Source organism: Acartia tonsa, chromosome 5 (assembly GCF_053477335.1).
Source record: "Acartia tonsa isolate MP-2025a chromosome 5, ASM5347733v1, whole genome shotgun sequence".
Taxonomy (NCBI): Eukaryota; Metazoa; Arthropoda; class Copepoda; order Calanoida; family Acartiidae; genus Acartia; species Acartia tonsa.
In genome coordinates, this window is record NC_137264.1 from 29,916,231 (window position 1) to 29,937,506 (window position 21,276).

Below are 21,276 nucleotides of genomic sequence, written 5' to 3' on the forward strand. Positions count from 1 at the left end.
AAATTCAATTGTTGTTGCCCACATCATTTTATCAAATTCTTTGAAAATGTCACGCAATTTTTTTTTCTATAACATCCAAACTGAAAAAAAGACTATTTGTATCTAACCTAACCTCTTGTAACAAAACCTGTCCAAATTTAGGTTAATTTCTAGTTATGAAACTTGTTTTCCAATCAGGTTTGCAAATGAGATGGATCATAGTAAAATTCAAATGATATACATAGACTATGATACCCTATTAGCTTAAAAACTTCCACAAAATCTTGATTTAGTTGTTCAGGAACAGGTTAATTTTGTTCTTCGTAATTGGATAATTACATTAAAAAAAGATAATGGTCTTATTACTTTACAACCCTGGATAATTACCTAATTTAAAATAAACAATTATTTATACTGCATTATTTCAAACTAGAGAAAGAAATGGTCAGACTAATCAAGGAAATTTAATCATCATTAAAACAATAAAAATTTTACAATTTTTTAATGCATTTTACTGACTTTTGATTAAAGAAAAAACAATACACATCATAAGTTTTCTTTTAGTAATTTAAAAATCATTATATAAAAGTAACAGGATCTCTGTCTGTCTGTGTGTGTACCTTTACAGTGTAGCTTCACATAGTGCCTTGGAAGGTTAATAGCTACTTTCGGCGAGAGTACCACAACCCTCCGAAAATAAATCGCCACTAGAAATGCATAACCCCCCCCAAAAAAAAAATTCTTAAAACCTCTTCTTTAAAATCTAAAATAAAAAATTGGGGCCGACTTCTCCTCCAGCCCCACCTTGAGTATTCCTTTGAGGCCTATATGTTTTATATTTCTGGATTCATAATTAAAATTTAGCTTCTCACAAAAAATGCTGATTTTATAAAAAAAAAACAGATCATTGAAGAGGATCAAGCAAATGCCGCCATTAAGGATCATATGATATCAGGTATTTTTTATTTGATAAATGTGTCAAAGAAATAGACATTTTGTCATTTAAAAAGGAATGGATTTTTTATATTACTAGCGGCTTCGCCCCTAGCCACAAGGGGCTTCGCCCTGTGAAGTAATGGGAAGTCAACCCTCCTAAGCAGAAATATTCAAAAAAAAGTTATTCTTTGTTTAATTACTCTGTGGTAGAATTGAACCCAGGTTGTGCGCTGTACGCACAAAAATTTTAATTCATAAAAATTAAACAAAGGTTGTTTGCCGTATATTTTTTTTGGGGGGGGGGGGATTAATGGGGGCTTCGCCCCATGGTGCAGTGGGGTTCCCCCACCCTAATTACTGGTTTTTGTTTACAAAAATAAAAAAATAAAAGTTTTGGAAGTGGGGATTTTTTAAATTTTTTGGGGGGATGGGGTGTCCCAACCCCCAAGAAAATAGCTAAAAATTACCAGAGGACCAGTAGGTATATTCCCAGAAGGGTAGAGCCCAATTTGTTTAGCAGTTACTGAGATTTTACAAAAATTGTAAATAATTTTTTTGGGGGGGTGGTTTTTTTTTAGTTTTTGGGAGGGTTGGGGGGAGGTATATTCGCTGAGGAGTAGAGCCCAATCGGTTCAGTGATTACTGAGATCTTAAGCTTCAGACGGACAGACATCAAGCTCTTTGTATTATAGATGGAAAATACTCTAAAAGTTTTGTTGTTTGTTTGTCTTTCTGCCTGAATGATGGTAATTTACTTCCTTCACTCACCCTTCACTTCACTTCCCTTCCCTTCTATTCACTTACCCTTCTCTTATAAGTATTTTAAAAACGGACTGTATAACTAACGAGCATAATTTATATTGCAAATTCAACAACTTTGCATCAAAAAGCAAGATTTTTTTTTAATAATTCAACTTTTAATATTCTTGACTTTACTTTTCTATTTTGAAATCACATTTTACTTCGCTTTTATTAGACGTATTCATCCATGTTGATTCTTTAGAGATAAACACCAGTGATCTAAAGGGATAAGACATTAGCCTATAAATTGATGTACGTCCCCATAAATGTAACACAAAACTTTCCTTCTTTAGATTACAATAAGTGGTTGAAACTTTTGAAAACTTAACTTCTTGAAGCAACCAATTAAAATTGAATAAAAGTCCCTAAAGTTGTTAAGCCAAAGAATCATAAGGACTAATAAGGACTAATATAAGGACTAATATCCCCTCACTCCCTGGATAAACACAATATATTGCCCAATTTAATTAAATTATATATTTTAAAACATGAATTATTGTATATTTTAGGTTACAGTGAAGAGATCAAATATTTGAAAGAGAAGCTTGATGCAGAAAAACAAAATTTAGGAAACTTTAAGTTTTTTTTTAAACTCAAAAAGTGTTTTTTATAAATTCTAGCTTCCCTGACCCTGTCCATCTGTATGCATGTATTTAGCAAATCTATGTTAAAATTCATGTAATAATTACCAGGACTTCGCAGCAAAAGGTATAACTGCGGCCAAATTACATATTTAATTTGCACAGCTACCCTATAATAAGGTTTATTAGCCCTTTATTAAAGACTAGAGGTTACGCCCCTATAGAGGCCTCAAGGTGCACTTGAAATGGGGGGAGTTAAATTCGATAACCCAATTTTTATTTTAGATTTTTTTGGTGGAGGGTGTACTTCCCCAGCATTTTAAATTTTAGTTTTTAATTTGGGGTGGGAGGGTAATTTTTTTGGGGGGCGGATTCTCTTGGGAGGATGGTGGTTCTCTCCCCCAAAATAGTTAAAAACCTTTCCGGGACTTATGGGAAGCTACCATGTAAAGGAGAACCATACCGATTCAGCGGTTAGCGAAATCCTTTGGTACAGACAAACAGACTTTATTATAAGGATTAATGGTAATTCTAGTTTGCTTTAAAACATTTAACAAAATTATCCAAGATTAAATAATTTATCTGCATTATGATTTTAAGCTTTTTAGAAATCCTCATATAAGTACAAAAACTTTAGATTGCAAATTTTTACAAATTTTGTATTTTTTAATGCGACAAACCATAATTATATATATTGCGAAAATTGAATGCAAAAAAGGAATGGTAGAAACAGTGGTTTGACTCAACTGTCTGAACCCTTCCCCCTCCCTTTTGTTTGTAACTTACTTAAATAATTATGTACTTTTCGTTTAGACTTAGAAATTAATGTTATTGTTCGTTTGTACTTCCTTCTTATTTTAGAGCTTTGGCTTTATGGATGTTGTCATCCTTGTTTTTAGTTTCTTATCCCTTTATACGTGTCTAAACTTGGTTAAAAGTTCCGCAGTGTGAAAATATTAATCAAGTAGAAAGTGGGTTTTATGTCTGACAGTTAACCCTTTTTTTTAGCAGCGTAGCTTTTCTATAATTAGGGTATGTTCGTCTGTACATCTACATGTTATAAAGTTCTTTTGCCAAAATAACGTGTATGATTATTAGCTGGTTTTATAAAATCACAAATTATCAAGCTAAATAAGATACAAAATGATAAATGGAGGAGGTCACTCAAAAATCAGACATGTGACGTCATAGAAATGAGTGATTATCTATCTCTTTTTTAGGGGTTTTATTTCACACTCCACCTTTTATCTCCCTCATTTTTATGACGTCAAATGTATGCTTTTTGAGTGATTTTCTCCATTTACTAGAAAATGTTATTTAAAGTGATTTATATACAATATCTACTCAAATATAATTGGTTTTAGGCTTGGAAAGGTGTTTACATGATTACATCATTACGTCGACAAGCTTAACTTTTGCTTTATACCAAATTTGTTACTGCTTTGCTATTCTTGGGCTACATATGACCTATCAATTACCTTATACGGTTGAGGCATCTGTCCATGACACTCTAACGTCAGGTCTGACAACCCAGGATAACCATGGGGAGCCAAATCTTTCCTTTTCCGGCGTATTAGGTTAAGTAACACCCATTTCACAACCAACTCTTTGATTGCACGACCTTTGTCTGGAAGTCCAAACTGTGCATGGTAATGAGTTACGCCTGTTTTAGGCCATGGCATTCACCCTACTTTAACTATTAATTTCGCGCACCTGACATATCAACTGTAGGAACCAATTTTAACGACTTTAGTTAAGACGCAGTGCAAAGCCAAGATTCGAAGCTCCTCGACGAAGCGCTACATGTTGAGCCGTGATCGCAACTTATTTATTTACTTGTTCTCGATTGGTTTGGTTCAGTTAAAGGTACAGACAGAACATTAGGTTTTACCACATTTGAACCCATTTGTTTTCAGAGCATTTTTTAAAACAATTTTAACAATTTAAGTATACTTTACAATCGAATAGAAATGTGTTCCTGTAGCGAAGGATCTTGCTAACCGCTGCACCGATATGGTTCTCCTTTACAGTAAAGCTTCTTGTAGGTCCTGAGATGGCTTTAGACTATTTTTCTTAACTTATTTATTTCTTAGAATAAAAAAGCTCCTAGATGCTATGTCCACAGCCGTTAGTTTATTTATAATGTATCGCAGGATACAATTCTAATCAGCACATTATATCCAAAGTCTAAGGTAAAAGTAATTGTTAATAATCAAAAAATTTTGTTAAAAAGTATAATGTAACAAAACTATTAAAGTAAAGGAAAGACTAACCAAAAAATAAATTTATTGAGCAATATTTCTTATTCTGGGGATATTAGCATAAAATATTAGGTAATAAATATCCTAATATTTATTTTATCAATAGTTAAATGTTATTTGACTTGGTAAATTTGAATTACTTACAAAATTGATTTGCGCAGGGTGTGTTTCATAGCTCTAAGATTTCTCCACTCTATTATAACGAAAATTATTGGTTTATAAGAAACATAAAAGCTTTTTTGACAATTAATTGTCTTTCTTTTTTAGAACACTTATGTTCAGGGCCTTATCTAAAATCCAATAAGCAACTTTGCGACAATATAAAAACAATTACAATAGGTAAACTGTTGATAAAGACAAATTTGCTAAACCTTAATTTATATATAATGTATCTATTTCATTTTTTACTCTAAAAGAAGCATTGAGTATAATTAAGGAAGTAAAAAACATTAGAATGGTAATTATAACCAAATATAGACAATTATACAACTTTTTCTGCTACTCATTAATACTACTTTTGTAGAGCTTAATTGATAGTAGTCTGTATATTTAGACAAATTATATCTTTTTATAAGCAAAGCTACTCTTCAATTATAACCAACTGACAATGTTAAATATAATAGGACATGATGATAAGTTGTTTCTTTTAACAATTATTTAATCTTACGCTTTAGAGGGATCTTAATGGATTAGACAATAAATTTCAGAATGATTTAAATGTACTTTTCCCCCTTAAACAACTTAATGAATTTAAAAAATTACATTATAAAACATATACATTTTTCTCAAGAAATAAACGTGAAACCTTCTTGGTAGCTTTTGTATGATTGCTGCGTTTATCAGATTATACCTAGTTGTGACAGTGATCCTCAGATCCTCACAATGCTAGTATCGAAAAGTAGACAGGCTGTACTGAAATGCATGAAAGTTTTAATTTTAAAGATTTGATATGCCGCTTGCGAGGGTATTACTATTACACCGTAGAGGCTAGAGGCAACGCCACTAGCCTTAATTTCAATATCGGCCATTGTTTTATCTAAACGGATAAGACAATGGCCGATAAATTGAAGTACACCCCCAATAATGATGCACAAAATTGCCCCTTTGGTAGATAAATAAATAGTGGTTGAAACGTTTGAACACTCAACTTAATGAACCAACTTAAAGTCCCCAAAGTTGTTAAGCCAACGAATAAGAAACCGTTTTTATAAAACTTTGGGGACTAGTGTAATAAACAGCCCATTATTTCTTTAATCTTTGCCGATAATGAATATTTGGTGTGAATTTCTACACAAAACAAATGAAGAAAATAAATAGCTGAACAACTTTACTAAATCAACAAAAGTAAATGCATTATCTGTTCTTCTATTAAAGGTATTGGGTAAAGCTATTTAGTTACTTTAACAATCATAATGTTGTATTAATGTAGCGCAGCAAAAACAATCGAATATCGATGCTTTCCCTGCGTTACAGTTCTATCTAACCTCACCTGACGGGAAAAAAATGCTTGGAAAACTTTCCTCCCCGCCTTATTTTCAATTTATTATTTTAAAAAGGAGGAAGAGTGAAATATACCGCCCTAATAACATAAAATAATAGTGGTGGACTGACTGAGAAGGAATGCTTTAGTTTTAGAGTAGCTGCTCTTTTGTAAATACTTAGCTTTTTGCAAGAAGTGCGCAATTATTATTAAATATTTCTTTTGCTTTTCTGTTCCTGTGATGGTTTTAAGCTATTTATTTCCTAGAGATGTGGAACATTTTCCCCTTCAACACTATTTTAATATTTTTATGATTGGTTTCAAATCCGTTGGGGTAGGACAACCCTCTCTTGATAATTTGCCTATCCCCATAAACCAATAGCTATTTATCGCAGTGTATTATGAACAGCTTTCCTTGGATATATAAATGTACAATCATAAGACTAAAAACAGTTTTGTTAGCCCCGAGATGCCAAATGATTATTATTATGATAATACAATTTTTATATTCGTAGAAAACTGGATATAATACGATACGATGCATGATTTTTCAGTGTGGCTGAGAACCGGTTCTTATCCACCGGATATTAATCTGTTGCGAAGCCATACTTGAAAAAAGTTGCTGGTGATAATAATAAAGGGCGAGGTACTATGTATTAGGGTGGGTCGATTTTGGACATTTTTTTTCTGATGCCAAAGCGGGGATCTGCATATGATTTGTATGAGTATAATACACCTCTGGATGATTTAAAATTTATCCTAAGTCTTAAAACCGCTGACGACCAGACATTCATTTGTATAGCTATTTGTAAATGGGAGTCAAATTTTTTTTGAATCAGATCTATGGCTTCATGGTGCTCCCAGGAAAGGCATTGAGGAGTAGAATCAGGAACTTTTGACCGTTTCAAAAAATCTCGTTCCTAGCCTGAGAAAATCTAAAAAACCTCTACAAATTAGACAATTCTCAATAAACCTTTAAAAATTGTGGTTTTTAGTGATTTCTATGGCTAGGAACGAGATATTTTGAAACGGACAAAAGTTCCTGATTCAGCTCCTCAAGGCCTTTCCAGGGAGCACCATGAAGCCATAGTTCTGATTCAAAAAAAAATGTTGAATGTCGTCTTTGCATATTAATAAGTAATGAAATATGTTTTTTAGTGGTCGCGTTCTAAAACTAATTTTTTTTAAATTCTTTTTCGGTCAGAAATGTTTTTAAGGTTAATTTTTTCTGTTGCATATCCCCTCTTTGTCTAATTCCGATATGAACCCGCCCTACTATGTATGTCAACAATTTGATGAAAAACTTAAACTTTTTGAAAAAAAATAGAAAAGCAAAAGGAGACGGCCGACCAGAATTTAGAGATTGCTCTTAACCATAAAAACAGGTAATATAAACTCATATATCTATTAAATTTTCTCCAAAACAGATAAAACTGGAACACAGTAATAGTGTCTGACTAATTATCTATATAATCTATAAAAACTATATAGTGGTTTCTTAACGGACAGACTTACGTACATACGAATCTGTTACACCTTTTTCTATTAGGATAATGATATTGGATTTTTTATTTCAGCGAAATTGAAACTCTACAGAAAGAAGTTGAAGAAATCAGGGAATTGTTCAGATTATTTAATTTTTTAACCAATCATAGAATGAATGAAGAATATATGTGGATATTATGACGGGGGAAAAATTGTCGTCAATTTAGGTTGCTAACATGGACATCATTTATATGTCAATTCGTAGACCAGCTGGAGGGAATGGGTTAAAGGGGGTGAATCTGGTGAAGGGGGTGGATGGTTTAAATAGATGTCTGGTACGGATTTGATTTTAGCCAACTACAAGTTTAACTTTATTAGAGAACATGATAATCTGGTGTAAGATCTAAGATTAGAATAACCAAAGTTACAATTCTGTTGTTCCATCATTCGTTGGATTGCATTACTCTTCTTCTATATTCTTACATATCTATGTTTCAATTTCTTTAATCTTTTACTTTTAAATTAATTTGTTGATCTATTTTTTGTGCGCATTCATCGCTTAATTAAATGCACTGAAAAATGTTTTTGTTCGTTTTTCAAGTAAAATCTTGGAAAGCGTTGCCTATTTTACAAAGAAGATTTAAGTAATGGTTAGGTTTTAGGCTTTTTGTAGTGAAAAGGGTAGGTCATTACCCTCTGAATTTAAAAGTCCCGGAAAAAGCACCTGTAATCTTGTGGCACAGCCGCTAGTTCTAAAAACTGGCAAAAAATGGATATTAGCCGTTAATTAGTATTCTCTTGTCTAACTTTCTTAAGATTTACTACAAGTAAAAATCTGGCATACAAATGAGATAGCAATAAAGCAAACTTGCGCCAAATATTAAAACAAAAACAACAAGAACAATTATGTGTTCATATTTAGCACAGCAATTAAAAGCTAAAAAGTATCAAAGTTGATTGTTTTTAAGATTAGGAAATAAAACGATAATTATACACATGGTGAATATGTTTTTTCAGATAGTGATGTTCATCAATAAAGTTAATATGACGGAGTGACAGACAAACGTAAATATATACCCTAGTTATAGAATAGCTACATTATTGGGTTTTTTTATCAACAACTTTATCATTTAAAATTTGTTTTACAAATGAAATAAGTTTCTGATTTCAAAATTTCTCCCTAAAATAAAATTAAATGCCTGTCTTAACTAAGAACTTAAACAAAGCTTTCCTAAAAATATCAGCCTATTCGTAAAAGAAATCTCCCAATATAAATATGATTTAGTATTTTATTGTACCGCATAAAAAAACCTAATATTTTATGAGTCAATCACACAATTTGATCTCCTTAATAATAAGTTACACAAATTATTGTTTTTACGATCAGATACCTATAGAGTAGCTGTACTATTAAAATACATATTATGATACTAGCATCAAAGTTTATTTGTGCATTCTTATGTTGTACATGCAATGCTACATAAAACATAACAGAGACAAGCATGCAGTAAAAGAAAATCTTCATACAGAAGACAAATAATTAACATTTTCTTCACAAAAACAGACAAATCGTTTTTTTTTTATAGAAGACACTTATTTGTCATCCTTTCTGGCATTTGAAGCTGCCATAATAATTTACAGACAGACGGACAAACGAAGTTGGCTATGGATGTTCTTTAGTCAGAGAAATCATACAAAAAGTTCATCTGAATCCAGTATCGATTCAAAACCGATTAATATCCGGTGGATTAGAAACGGTTCTACGAATATAAAAATGTACAATCCTAAGACTAAAACCAGTTTTTTAGCCCATGGCTGGCTATGGCATCAAAAAATATTTCAATCTTATAATTGTCCATTTTTAAATCTGCGGAAAGCTGTTTATAAAAGGATGCGATAAATAACTATTCTTGAAAAAGCTTTGCTTCAAAAAATGTGTAATGTATACATCTGCAAAATAAAAAATATTTTTTTTTATTTAAAAATATAAAATATGCAGAAAAGTTTACATTTTTCATTGAAAGATTAATGCAATATTTTACATAAAAGAAAGTTTATGATTTGACATTAAAAGCAAAGAATAGTTATTTCTCGTATCGTATTATAAACGGCTTTCCGCGGATATAGAATGTACAATTATAATATGATTGTACATTCTATATTCGTAGAAAACTGGATATAATACGATGCTAGACATAGTTTTTCGTATTCATGAGAACCGGTTCCTATCCACCGGATTCAAATGAATACGAGAAAATTTATTAAATGTTTAGAATATGCTATAACTTTCATCCGTTTACAAAGATTTTTTACGTTTTTTAATCAAAATATTAAACGCACATTTTTGTATGCCTTTCGATTAAATTATAAGATAAGTTTACCTATTCAAAAGATATGTTTTAAAATTGTAGGTTTCCCAACATACTTTTTAATTGTAACTCAAGCTATGTTACTCTACCTAGTAAGTGGGTCATGGGCTTTGGAGTTTTTGCAAGTACCACCTACTAGTGCAAGTACTAATCTTATATGTGTCAAGCCCTCGGAGCATTATAAGTCCAACAAGTTAGATACGATTAAATCTTGTCAAACAAGTACTACCTTTTAACGGTTCTCGTGTAAGCCTCATATTATGACTTTAAAATTCAGCTGGATGGCTAAACCTATCCCTTAACAGACAATCCACCTTTTCGAAGTTTTCTTTTTTTGCTCAAAGGCGGGTTAAAATTTAAGGCTTAGAAGCGGCTGAGGCACGGCTGTCGAGCCATTCTTATATGAAACAATTTGCTTTAAATTCGTATCAAACACCTCACTGACAATACGCCCATTGGAATTTAGGTTCGAATCTCGGCCCGACACCGTCCTACTGCTGATATGTCAGTTGTGCGACATAAATAGTTAGAGTAGGGGGATTGCCTTGGCCCACAAACTTTCAACACATTACCATGTACAGTTAGGACTTCTCAGACAAGGGTCGTGCAATCAAAGGGTTGGTTGTCTGATGGTTGTTACCACTACGCGTTTTAGTATTGCATCCCATTACAAGCGGATGATGACCTTGGGTTCTCTAGATGATCACTCTAACTAGAATCTCGCCCTAAAATAGGTAATGATGTGGGTGAAGTTATGATCTGAAAAATTTAAACCTACAGAGCTGGTGTGCAGGAGAAAGAAACTCAGCTCCAACAAACTTCGGAAAATCTTAAACAATCTGAAACAAAGATTACACATCTTGAAACAGGTTTGTAATTTTTTTTTTCATTGCATCTGGGAGATGCAGGGCTCGGCAGACGAGATGTATTAGTGGCCAGCTATTTTCTAATAGTAATTTAACTAGCAGCCTCACTCAAACTGTATAATTTTTACAATGACTTTTTGTTTTCAAAGTATTAAACTATAATGAACCATATTAGAGTTGAATTTTGATGTTCTTAATATTTTGCATATTTCATATTATATTTTTTTCTGGCTAAATTTATTCAAAATCTGCAAACTTTAAGTTTTATATTAAGATTTCAGTATAATTAGTTACCTAAAATCAGGAAATAAACTTTCTATTTTAGAGCTGTCTAAAATTCAAGAAACATTGAAAGCTCAACAAGCAGATTTAGAAAAATTGAGAGGTGAAAACCAAAGATTAAAGTAAGCCCCTTTACTTTTCTTATAGAAACATTAAGGTCACTTTTTGTTCATCATTTTATAATAGTAACAGGATATTTGTTTGTCTGTGGGTAAAGCAAAGGATTTCGATAACCGCTGAACCAAAATGTTCAAGTTTACAGTAGAGATTCTTTTAGGTAGTGGTAAGGTTTATAACTATTTTGTGAGAGGCTACCACCACCATCCCAAGAGAAATCGGCCTAAGAAATTATCTAGATGCATCTATAAGAGGAGTAGTCTCTAGTAAGTTAAGAAAGTAAAATTTGGATGAACAAGTACTATCCATAAGACGCGATTAAATGCCAAAATTACAATATTTTATAGCATAAAAGTACAGTAAATTGGAATACAATAAAAGTATTGAAAATCTTGTATGAGCAAGAGTAAAAGTCTTGATTCTGTGAGATCTTGTAGATGTGTAGTTTTTGTCCTACTGGCATGAATGACGGTTTCCATTTATGCTTTGTCGATGAATATATCCAATCTTAAAATTTCTTGAAATCTTCAAATAACAACCAACCACAGTATTTGAAGAGTCAATTCAATGCCAGAAAGACTTTTCCTTGTTAATAACTTCATTAAATTCAAAATCAACAAAATAATTTTTAAAAAGTAAATAGTTGACTTAATATGCTCCCGTTTAAAGGCGAAATTTCAATATGTTTTCCTTCGTCTGTCTGTCTGTCTGTATCTTGCATTTTACATCAATAAAAAAAAAACGGAATTTTTCCTCATATCGTTGGCACTCTATAACTTTTAATGTTAAATTGTTGTTCTGTCTGATTTCTTGGGCTTCGCCTTTATTTATATTTTCTTCCTTGTTTTAAATGAATAGTTGTTTACCAATTCATCATATCAAATTTACTGCAAAGTCTCGAGTAGATTTCAGAAGCAAAGCAACTCTAAAACTATAATTAATGGTTAGTAAGTCACTGGGAAGAAGATAGAGAATATTTGAGGTAAAAGATGAAACATTGAATGACAAGAAGTTTTTAGTGTCTGTTCACGGGAGAAACATCAGTCAAAAAAGGAAGGATGAGAGGAGAAGTTGTAAAGGAAACCCCTAAAAAAGAGATAGATTAAGACTTATATTTGAAGGACGTCCAAGGGGGGGGGGGGCAAAGGGGTGATTAAGGATATAAAAATCAAATTTCCTGTCGTTTTAAGAAAACAACCATGGCGGTCAAACTGCCTTTAGCAGGTTTTTGGCTATTTTTATATATTTTACATATTTCCCTATATCTTTGGTGTTTTTGGTCCAATTTGAAAACTTTTTTGGGATATCAGTATCAAAATAATTTTTCCCATTGTTATGAGCATCTTTTATGTAAATTTCTTTGACCTTCATCATTATACAAAATATATGGTATATTTATTTTCTCCAATAAATCTATTCTTATCGATTATTTTCTGTGCTTCGCTACTTTTGGATGTTGTCATCCTTGTTTCCTCCTGTCTTACTTCGAATATCCTTGGTGAACTTAAAATCATTGCATTAGACATTAAGAACTCTCTATCAAAAATTTACTTAGAATTAAAGAAAGAAAAAAAAATTATATAAACTTTAATTTCGTCATAAACTTTTTATAGACATTTGATTAAACTTTATTTTTTCTTTAACAGTTAGGGAGTTGAATCCATTTTTATAGAAGCAGAAATATAATCTATGATTATGGTTTGGACCCTCTAAAACTGTAATCTACCCTTCCACTTTCCCCTCTCTTGGTAAAGATATCTTCAACGCCGATACGATTTTTGAAATATAAGATTCCACTTTTGTCTCTCTTGTTGAAGATATCTTCACCAAGAGAGGCAAAAGTGGAATCTTAAATTTCAAAAATCGTATCGGCGTTGAAGATATCTTCACCAAGAGAGGGGAAAGTGGAATCTTACATTTCAAAAATCGTATCGGCGTTGAAGATATCTTCACCAAGAGAAGGGAAAGTAGAATCTTACATTTCAAAAATCGTATCGGCGTTGAAGATATCTTCACCAAGAGAGGGGAAAGTGGAAAGGTAGATTACAGTTTTAGAGGGTCCAAACCATAATCATCGATTATATTTCTGCTTCTATAAAAATGGATTCAACTCCCTAACTGTTTAAATAGACGGAGAGAAGTCATACCATGCCTTCATTTTTAAACTTAAACAGTTTTGAAACCTCCAATATTGTGTGATTAAATTTTTAAATTGATAAAAAATATATAAAATTGATACATTTATTCATTAGTATATTTGATTCATTAAGTGCAGAATAAAAACAAATAATTCTTTAGTAATTAACAAAAAATACATTAACCAATGATTAATAGCAAAAAAATAAATTTGAATAATGTTCATTTAAAATAAATAAAGAAAAAATACTATGACCATGTATATTTTAAATAACAAACTGCTTAGAATCTTTAATGTGACGTACGCTCGGACATATACTTGTTAGATAAAAGTGGCACTGAATAAGAATACGTATTTTCCCCTTTAGATTATTTAAACTTTATTCTAAAAATAGATTTACAATAAAATGCGGTAAAAATTGAGAAGTTCAGGATTAAAAGTGTTTAAATTGTAAATACATAGTTGGTTAATAAATAATTATTGTGAAGTATTGATTTCTGGTGACCTTCAATACAATATGTGGATAAAGAGATAAGAAACTTATAACTTGGTAATAGTATACAATAGATCTTTTCATGAAAATACCCTTTTTCGAATTTAAATCTTCTGCTAACCTAAAAAGTTACTTTAGGGGCCTAGAAATATATGTACAAAATTTCAGCTCTCTATCTCTACTGGCGACCTAGCGCCAGGCATGTAAAATATCAACAGATAACGGTAGCACGGCGGTTTTAACAATATCTCAGTAATGTGCAGGTTTTCAGCTCTTCTGCATATTTCAATTTAAACACATAAGGCCAAAGATAATATATCCAAAAAATCTTTTGTCAAAGTCTACTCTAGACCTAGCGCCAGTCAGTTTTCTAAAATCATGCATTTTATACCTGTGAAAAATGAAATCGCCAGCGCTAGGTGTAGAGTAGACTTTGACAAAAGATTTTTGGGATATCATATCTTAGGCCTTATGTGTTTAAGTTGAAATATGCAGAACACCTAAATTCACCTTTTAAGCCATTCTCTAAGCATTTTAATTTTTTTTTTGAAGTAACGGGATTTCAAAACTGCCTTTTGAAAAGGCCTAAAAAATATCTTTTTTTGTCCCTTTTTTCACTGTATATAGTTACAACTTATTAAGATATTATTCTCAGTTAAAAAAAAATTGGCGCTTCCAGCACCAAAACCGGCAAAAACAGGCAGTTAAACTTCTGAACCCCTACTTAACCCCCTGACAGACCCCCCCCTCTATCTCGGCTCCTGTTACAGATAGAGACATAAAACTTTTTTCTGGTTGTTCATGTGTATTTTTAGAGAATTACTTTTTCTAGTCATAGCGGTCAGACCGCTCCTTATCCGCTTTTTAGCGTCAAGCCGCTAAATATTAAAACAGCTTTAGAGCGGCCAATTTTAAAGCTAAGAAAACCAAATTTTATGACAAACTATTATTTTTTATAATAAAAAAATACCTTTTTTGACCATCGCCGAAAAACGACATATAACGGAAACCGCCAATTTTGGCGGTTAAACGGCCAATTTTAAAGCTAAGAAAACCAAATTTTATGACAAACTATTATTTTTTAACGGCCAATTTTAAAGCTAAGAAACCCAAATTTTATGACAAACTATTATTTTTTATTTTTTAAAAAACGACAAATAACGGAAACCGGCAATTTTGGGGGTAAACGGCAGTTAGTGGCGCTAAATAATATTTTTATCTGTTTATAGTTACAACTTATTAAGATATTATTCTCAGTTTAAAAAAATTGGCGCTTCCAGCACCCAAACCGGCTAAAACAGGCAGTTAAACTTCTGTATCCCTACATAACCCCATAACAGACCCCCCCCTCTATCTCGGCTCCTATTACAGATAGAGACGTAAAACTTTTTTCTGGTTGTTCATGTGTATTTTTAGAGAAAATTACTTTTTCTAGTCATAGCGGTCAGACTGCTCCTTATCCGCTTTTTAGCAGCCAGCCGCTAAATATTTAAAAAGCTAGGAAAACAAAATTTTATGACAAGCAATTATTTTTCATAACAAAAAAATGCTTTTTCTGACCATCGCTAAAAAACGACAAATAACGGAAACCGCCAATTTCGGCGGTAAAATGGCGATTGGCGGCGCCAATTAATATTTTTATCTGTTTATGATCACAATAAAAGACTAAATACAAAAATTGGCTGATTAAGGTCTGGAAAGGGTCAAGACAGTTAATTGTTTAAACTAATGTAATAGATTTTTATTTTAGTCAGATGCCAGACGCAGACAATTAAAAAAAATAACATTTAGAAATATTATCAATTTGTCTACAAAGGGTTAACAACAAAATCAAAATATACAAATCTAATTATTAAAGACATCAAGATGATCTTCTCTATAAATTTTATTTGTAAAGCATTGATATTTTTATCAAATAATATGACAATGATGACAACATTAATAAGTGATTAAATACGGACAAAAAATAGGATGACAACATCCATAAAGACAAAGCTCTAAGATCAGAAGTAAGGACAACTCTCTTGTAATTACTTTTGTAATATTTAATCAACCTTAGTAAAAAATAAGATAAAAATTAGGTGTTCAGGTATGATCCAGCAGGATATAGTCCTCCTAGTCTTCAAATAACTTTGAATGGCTCCAGTGTATTTATTTTTTTACTCATAGACTTAAAATTGTAAAATTGAGCTTATCTTACATGCCTACATGACATATTAAATTTTTTAAAAATCAGCTGTTGTTTCCAGCTGACCGCAGCCAGTGGCGACAGTCCATGTAAGCTTCAAATCAATTAAATTTTTTGATAAATATATATTAATTCTTGAGTAATAATAAACTTCCGTGAATAATAAGGCCATGACCGTTTGGCCACTCCTTGACCGATTTTTAACTGATTTTTTATTTCCTACCTGTAGTTTTGCCGTTTTTAAGCTGCCAGTAGCGGAATTCAAAAACAGCTCTAGACCAGCCAATTTTTGTATGTAGTCTTTATTGTGATCATAAACAGTTAAAACTAGCGCCGCCAACCGCCGTTTTACCGCTGAAATTGGCGGTTTCAGTTATTTGTCGTTTTTTGGCGATGGTCAGAAAAAGAATTTTTTTGTTATGAAAAATAATTGCTCGTCATAAAATTTGGTTTTCCTAGCTTTAAAATTGGCCGCTCTACAGCTTTTTTAATATTAGCGGCTGGCTGCTAAAAAGCGGATTAGGAGCAGTCTGACCGCTATGACTAGAAAAAGTAATTTTCTCTAAAAATACACATGAACCAACAGAAAGAAGTTTTACGTCTCTATCTGTAACAGGAGCCGAGATAGAGGGGGGTCTGTTATGGGGTTATGTAGGGATACAGAAGTTTAACTGCCTGTTTTTGCCGGTTTTGGTGCTGGAAGCGCCAATTTTTTTTTAAACTGAGAATAATATCTTAATAAGTTGTAACTATAAACAGATAAAAATATTATTTAGCGCCGCCAACCGCCGTTTTACCGCCAAAATTGGCGGTTTCCGTTATATGTTGTTTTTCGGCGATAGTCAAAAAAGGTATTTTTTTATTATAAAAAATAATAGTTTGTCATAAAATTTGGGTTTCTTAGCTTTAAAATTGGCCGCTCTACAGCTGTTTTAATATTTAGCGACTGGCCGCTAAAAAGCGGATAAGGAGCGGTCTGACCGCTATGACTAGAAAAAGCAATTCTCTAAAAATACACATAAACAACCAGAAAAAAGTTTTACGTCTCTATCTGTAACAGGAGCCGAGATAGAGGGGGGGTCTGTCAGGGGGTTAAGTAGGGATTCAGAAGTTTAACTGCCTGTTTTTGCCGGTTTTGGTGCTGGAAGCGCCAATTTTTTTTTAACTGAGAATAATATCTTAATAAGTTGTAACTTTATACAATGAAAAAAGGGAAAAAAAAAGATATTTTTTAGGCCTTTTCAAAAGGCAGTTTTGAAATCCCGTTATTTCAACAAAAAAAATTAAAATGCTTAGAGAATGGCTTGGAAGGTGAATTTAGGTGTTCTGCATATTTCAACTTAAACACATAAGGCCTAAGATATGATATCCCAAAAATCTTTTGTCAAAGTCTACTCTACACCTAGCGCTGGTGATTTCATTTTTCACAGGTATAAAATGCATGATTTTAGAAAACTGACTGGCGCTAGGTCTAGAGTAGACTTTGACAAAAGATTTTTTGGATATAATATCTTTGGCCTTATGTGTTTAAATTGAAATATGCAGAAGAGCTGAAAACCTGCACATTACTGAGATATTGTTAAAACCGCCGTGCTACCGTTATCTGTTGATATTTTACATGCCTGGCGCTAGGTCGCCAGTAGAGATAGAGAGCTGAAATTTTGTACATATATTTCTAGGCCCCTAAAGTAACTTTTTAGGTTAGCAGAAGATTTAAATTCGAAAAAGGGTATTTTCATGAAAAGATCTAGTATACAAGGTACTTAATGTCCAATAGTAGCGAGCATTACTGATTTGCCAATCAGGTGCTAAGCAAAACGTCATTTTTTATTAGGCACTATGAACAGCTTTTAATTACAAAAATGCTAAACTTAAATCAACCAATGAGATATTTAGATTTATCATAAAATTTCGTGACGGACTGAAGAGAACAAACAAACGACGTGTATATAGTAGCTTCGCTATAAGAAATATATGGCATCATATTATAAATAAATCTCCACATTAGTATATCTAACCCTATGTTATATGAATCTATCTTGGGAAAGACTATTTCAAAATATACTAGCAGCTTCGTCCCTAGAGGCCTCTAGGGGCACTTGATTAGAGGGGGAGGAATCCCAAAACCCATTTTTTTAAATTTAGGTTTAAAATGTTTTTTTGTGTGTGGGGGGGTGGTGGTACCCTCAAACAAAATAGTTATAAATCTTCCCGGGTTATGAGAAGCTACCCAGTTAAGGAGAACCTGATCGGTTCAGCGGTTAGTGAGATCCTTTGTTTCAAACAAACAGACAGACAGACATCATTCTACTTTGTATTATATATATATTTAAATTTCCTTAACTTTCTGATTAACTCATAAATTTTAAATGTTTAAGGAAACTATTAATCATTTACTTAACAAATTTATATTCTACAAAAATATTTGGGACTGTTTTACAAATTAATGGATCATTTTTTTCAATGCTTTTACATTTTATGAAAATACTTTGATATGTCATTTAAAATTAAATTATTTATTACTAAAATATTTCAATGAAAGGGTATTGAAGAATATATGCGCCTTTATTATTTACTAGCGGCAACGCCCCCCTAGAGGCCTCTAGGGGCACTTGAGGAGGGAAGAGTCGAATTTGATAACCCACTTTATTATTTTTGATTTTAAAAGAAAAAGCAAAAAAAAATTTTTTTGGGGGGGGATAATTTTTTTTCTAAGGGGCGATTTCTCTTGGGAGTGTGGTGGTACCCTCCCCCAAAATAGTTATAAACCTTCCTGGGACCTATGAGAAGCTACCCTGTTAAGGAGAACCCGATCGGTTCAGCGGTTAGTGAGATTCTTCGGAACAAACACACAGACACACAAACACATAGACATCCTGTTACTTTAGTATAAGGATAGTTCATCTACTATTCAAGTATATTGAAACTAGCGGCTTCGCCCCTAGCCTCTAGGGGCTTACCCCAAGAGGTTTGATCAACCTAATTTTTTTGGGGGGGCGGGGTTTTCATTTTTTTGGGGGGTTGGGGGTGTCCCACCCCCCAAGAAAATAGCTTAAAACCATCACAGGACCAGTAGGTATATTCCCTGAAGAGTAGAGCCCAATCGGTTCAGTGGTTACTGAGATCTTAAGCTTCAGACGGACAGACAGACGGACAGAAGGACAGACAGACATCGTTCTACTTTGTATTATAGATGACTCTCTGATTACTGTTATTGAAATTGGATGTTTTTAGTTTTACCTCAATCATTAAAAGGTTTCAAAAGTGCACATATAAAACAAAACCATATATTTATATAATTATCTTTAAATTAGATTTAATCTAATTATATTTGGCTGCCTAAGGACAAAGATGTCATTTTTTGAAATTGTGTTTTGTAATGTGCATTTGAAGAAAAAAAATTATTAAATATTTTATTTTGATTATCTACTTCCGTCTCACGAGAGTATTGATAATATGTATAAGACTTGTTAAGCCTATATTAAACAGACCCTCTAACTCAGATGGGACAATGGGCTGTTTATCAAACTAAAGTTTTATTATTCGTTGGTTTGACAACTTTGGGGACCCAGTTAATTTTGATTGGTTGATTCATTAAGTTGAATGTTCAAACGTTTCATCAACTAATTTTAATCTACAGAAGGAGTAATTTTGTGTATGATTATTGGGGATGTACATCAATTTATCGGCCATTGTCCTATCCCTTTAGATCCCTGCCCTTTAACTGCACTGATAACTGGTGCATCAAGCAAGTAAATGATTGAGTTATATTTAAGCTTGAACCAGTAATTATTTATAATTAAATCAATGCAATTAATGTACTAAGTAAAATGCAGGGTTTTCGAGGGATAGGGTAATAGAAGATAAATTTATATACATCCCAATGGACCAACCAATCAAGATTAGATAAAAGTACCCAAAGTTTTACAAGAGCATATGATAGATCGTGTTAATAAAACTCTCTAATGTTTCCTGGTAAAATGAGTTTAAACTCAGGGATTCCGTGATTAAGGACAACGAAAAATAAATTATTCTTAGTGGTTCTACTTTTTAAATGTAGAGAAAGGTTTGTAGCAAGATTTGTAGATAAATTGTTCCCTCCCTGTATCCTAGTTTTATTAAACCACAATAAACTAGTAAATTCATAATGAGAAATTAATTAATGATTCACGTTTATCTACATTCTCGTAGACAAAGTGTTTCATTTTTTTTAAACATTAACCAATAGAAAAGCTTTAAGAATCTTCGGAAGCCGCGCCTCAGCCGCGCATAAGCCTCAGTTTTAAACCTGCTTGTGAGCAGAAAAAGAAATTTTCGAAAGAAGATTTGTCTACTAAAGAGACAGTTTTATACATCCAGCTAAATTTTATAGTGATAAAATGACGATTTCACTGAGGCTTACACGCGGCTTACGCGCGGCTTCCGATCCCTGTTTAAGATTCTGTTTCTGGATTTAAGTAATTGGAGGGTATGATTATTTTGTCTGTTCCAAAGATTCTTCCAGACAAAGGTGGTGGAATCAACGTTTTGGTTGTCTGCTCGGTGTTACCTAACCTAACACCCTGGATGTTTTGGTTGTCTGCTGAGTGTTACCTAACCTAACACCCTGGATGTTTTGGTTGTCTGCTCGGTATTACCTAACCTAGCACCCTGGATGTTTTGGTTGTCTGCTGAGTGCTACCTAACCTAACACCCTGGATGTTTTGGTTGTCTGCTCGGTATTACCTAACCTAGCACCCTGGATGTTTTGGTTGTCTGCTGAGTGCTACCTAACCTAACACCCTGGATGTTTTGGTTGTCTGCTGGGTGTTACCTAACCTAACACCCTGGATGTTTTGGTTGTTTGCTGAGTGTTACCTAACCTAACACCCTGGATGTTTTGGTTGTCTGCTGGGTGTTACCTAACCTAACACCCTGGATGTTTAGGTTGTCTGCTGAGTGCTACCTAACCTAACACCCTGGATGTTTTGGTTGTCTGCTCGGTATTACCTAACCTAGCACCCTGGATGTTTTGGTTGTCTGCTGAGTGCTACCTAACCTAACACCCTGGATGTTTTGGTTGTCTGCTGGGTGTTACCTAACCTAACACCCTGGATGTTTTGGTTGTTTGCTGAGTGTTACCTAACCTAACACCCTGGATGTTTTGGTTGTCTGCTGGGTGTTACCTAACCTAACACCCTGGATGGTTTGGTTGTCTGCTGGGTGTTACCTAACCTAACACCCTGGATGTTTTGGTTGTCTGCTGAGTGCTACCTAACCTAACACCCTGGATGTTTTGGTCGTCTGCTGGGTGTTACCTAA

General features: G+C 33.0%; 1 protein-coding gene across 3 annotated transcripts in view; it reads left to right on the forward strand.

The window, feature by feature from the left end:
• LOC145319236 (uncharacterized) overlaps window positions 1–21,276 on the forward strand; it is a 68,280-nt gene that overhangs the window by 22,790 nt on the left and 24,214 nt on the right. For all 3 annotated transcript variants that reach the window (XM_080161237.1, XM_080161239.1, XM_080161238.1), the window contains 7 exons: window positions 410–436; window positions 881–934; window positions 2,226–2,282; window positions 7,363–7,423; window positions 7,616–7,651; window positions 10,670–10,761; window positions 11,084–11,162. In XM_080161237.1, coding sequence (XP_080017363.1) covers window positions 410–436; window positions 881–934; window positions 2,226–2,282; window positions 7,363–7,423; window positions 7,616–7,651; window positions 10,670–10,761; window positions 11,084–11,162 — 406 coding nt within the window. The remainder of the gene's footprint in view (window positions 1–409; window positions 437–880; window positions 935–2,225; window positions 2,283–7,362; window positions 7,424–7,615; window positions 7,652–10,669; window positions 10,762–11,083; window positions 11,163–21,276) is intronic.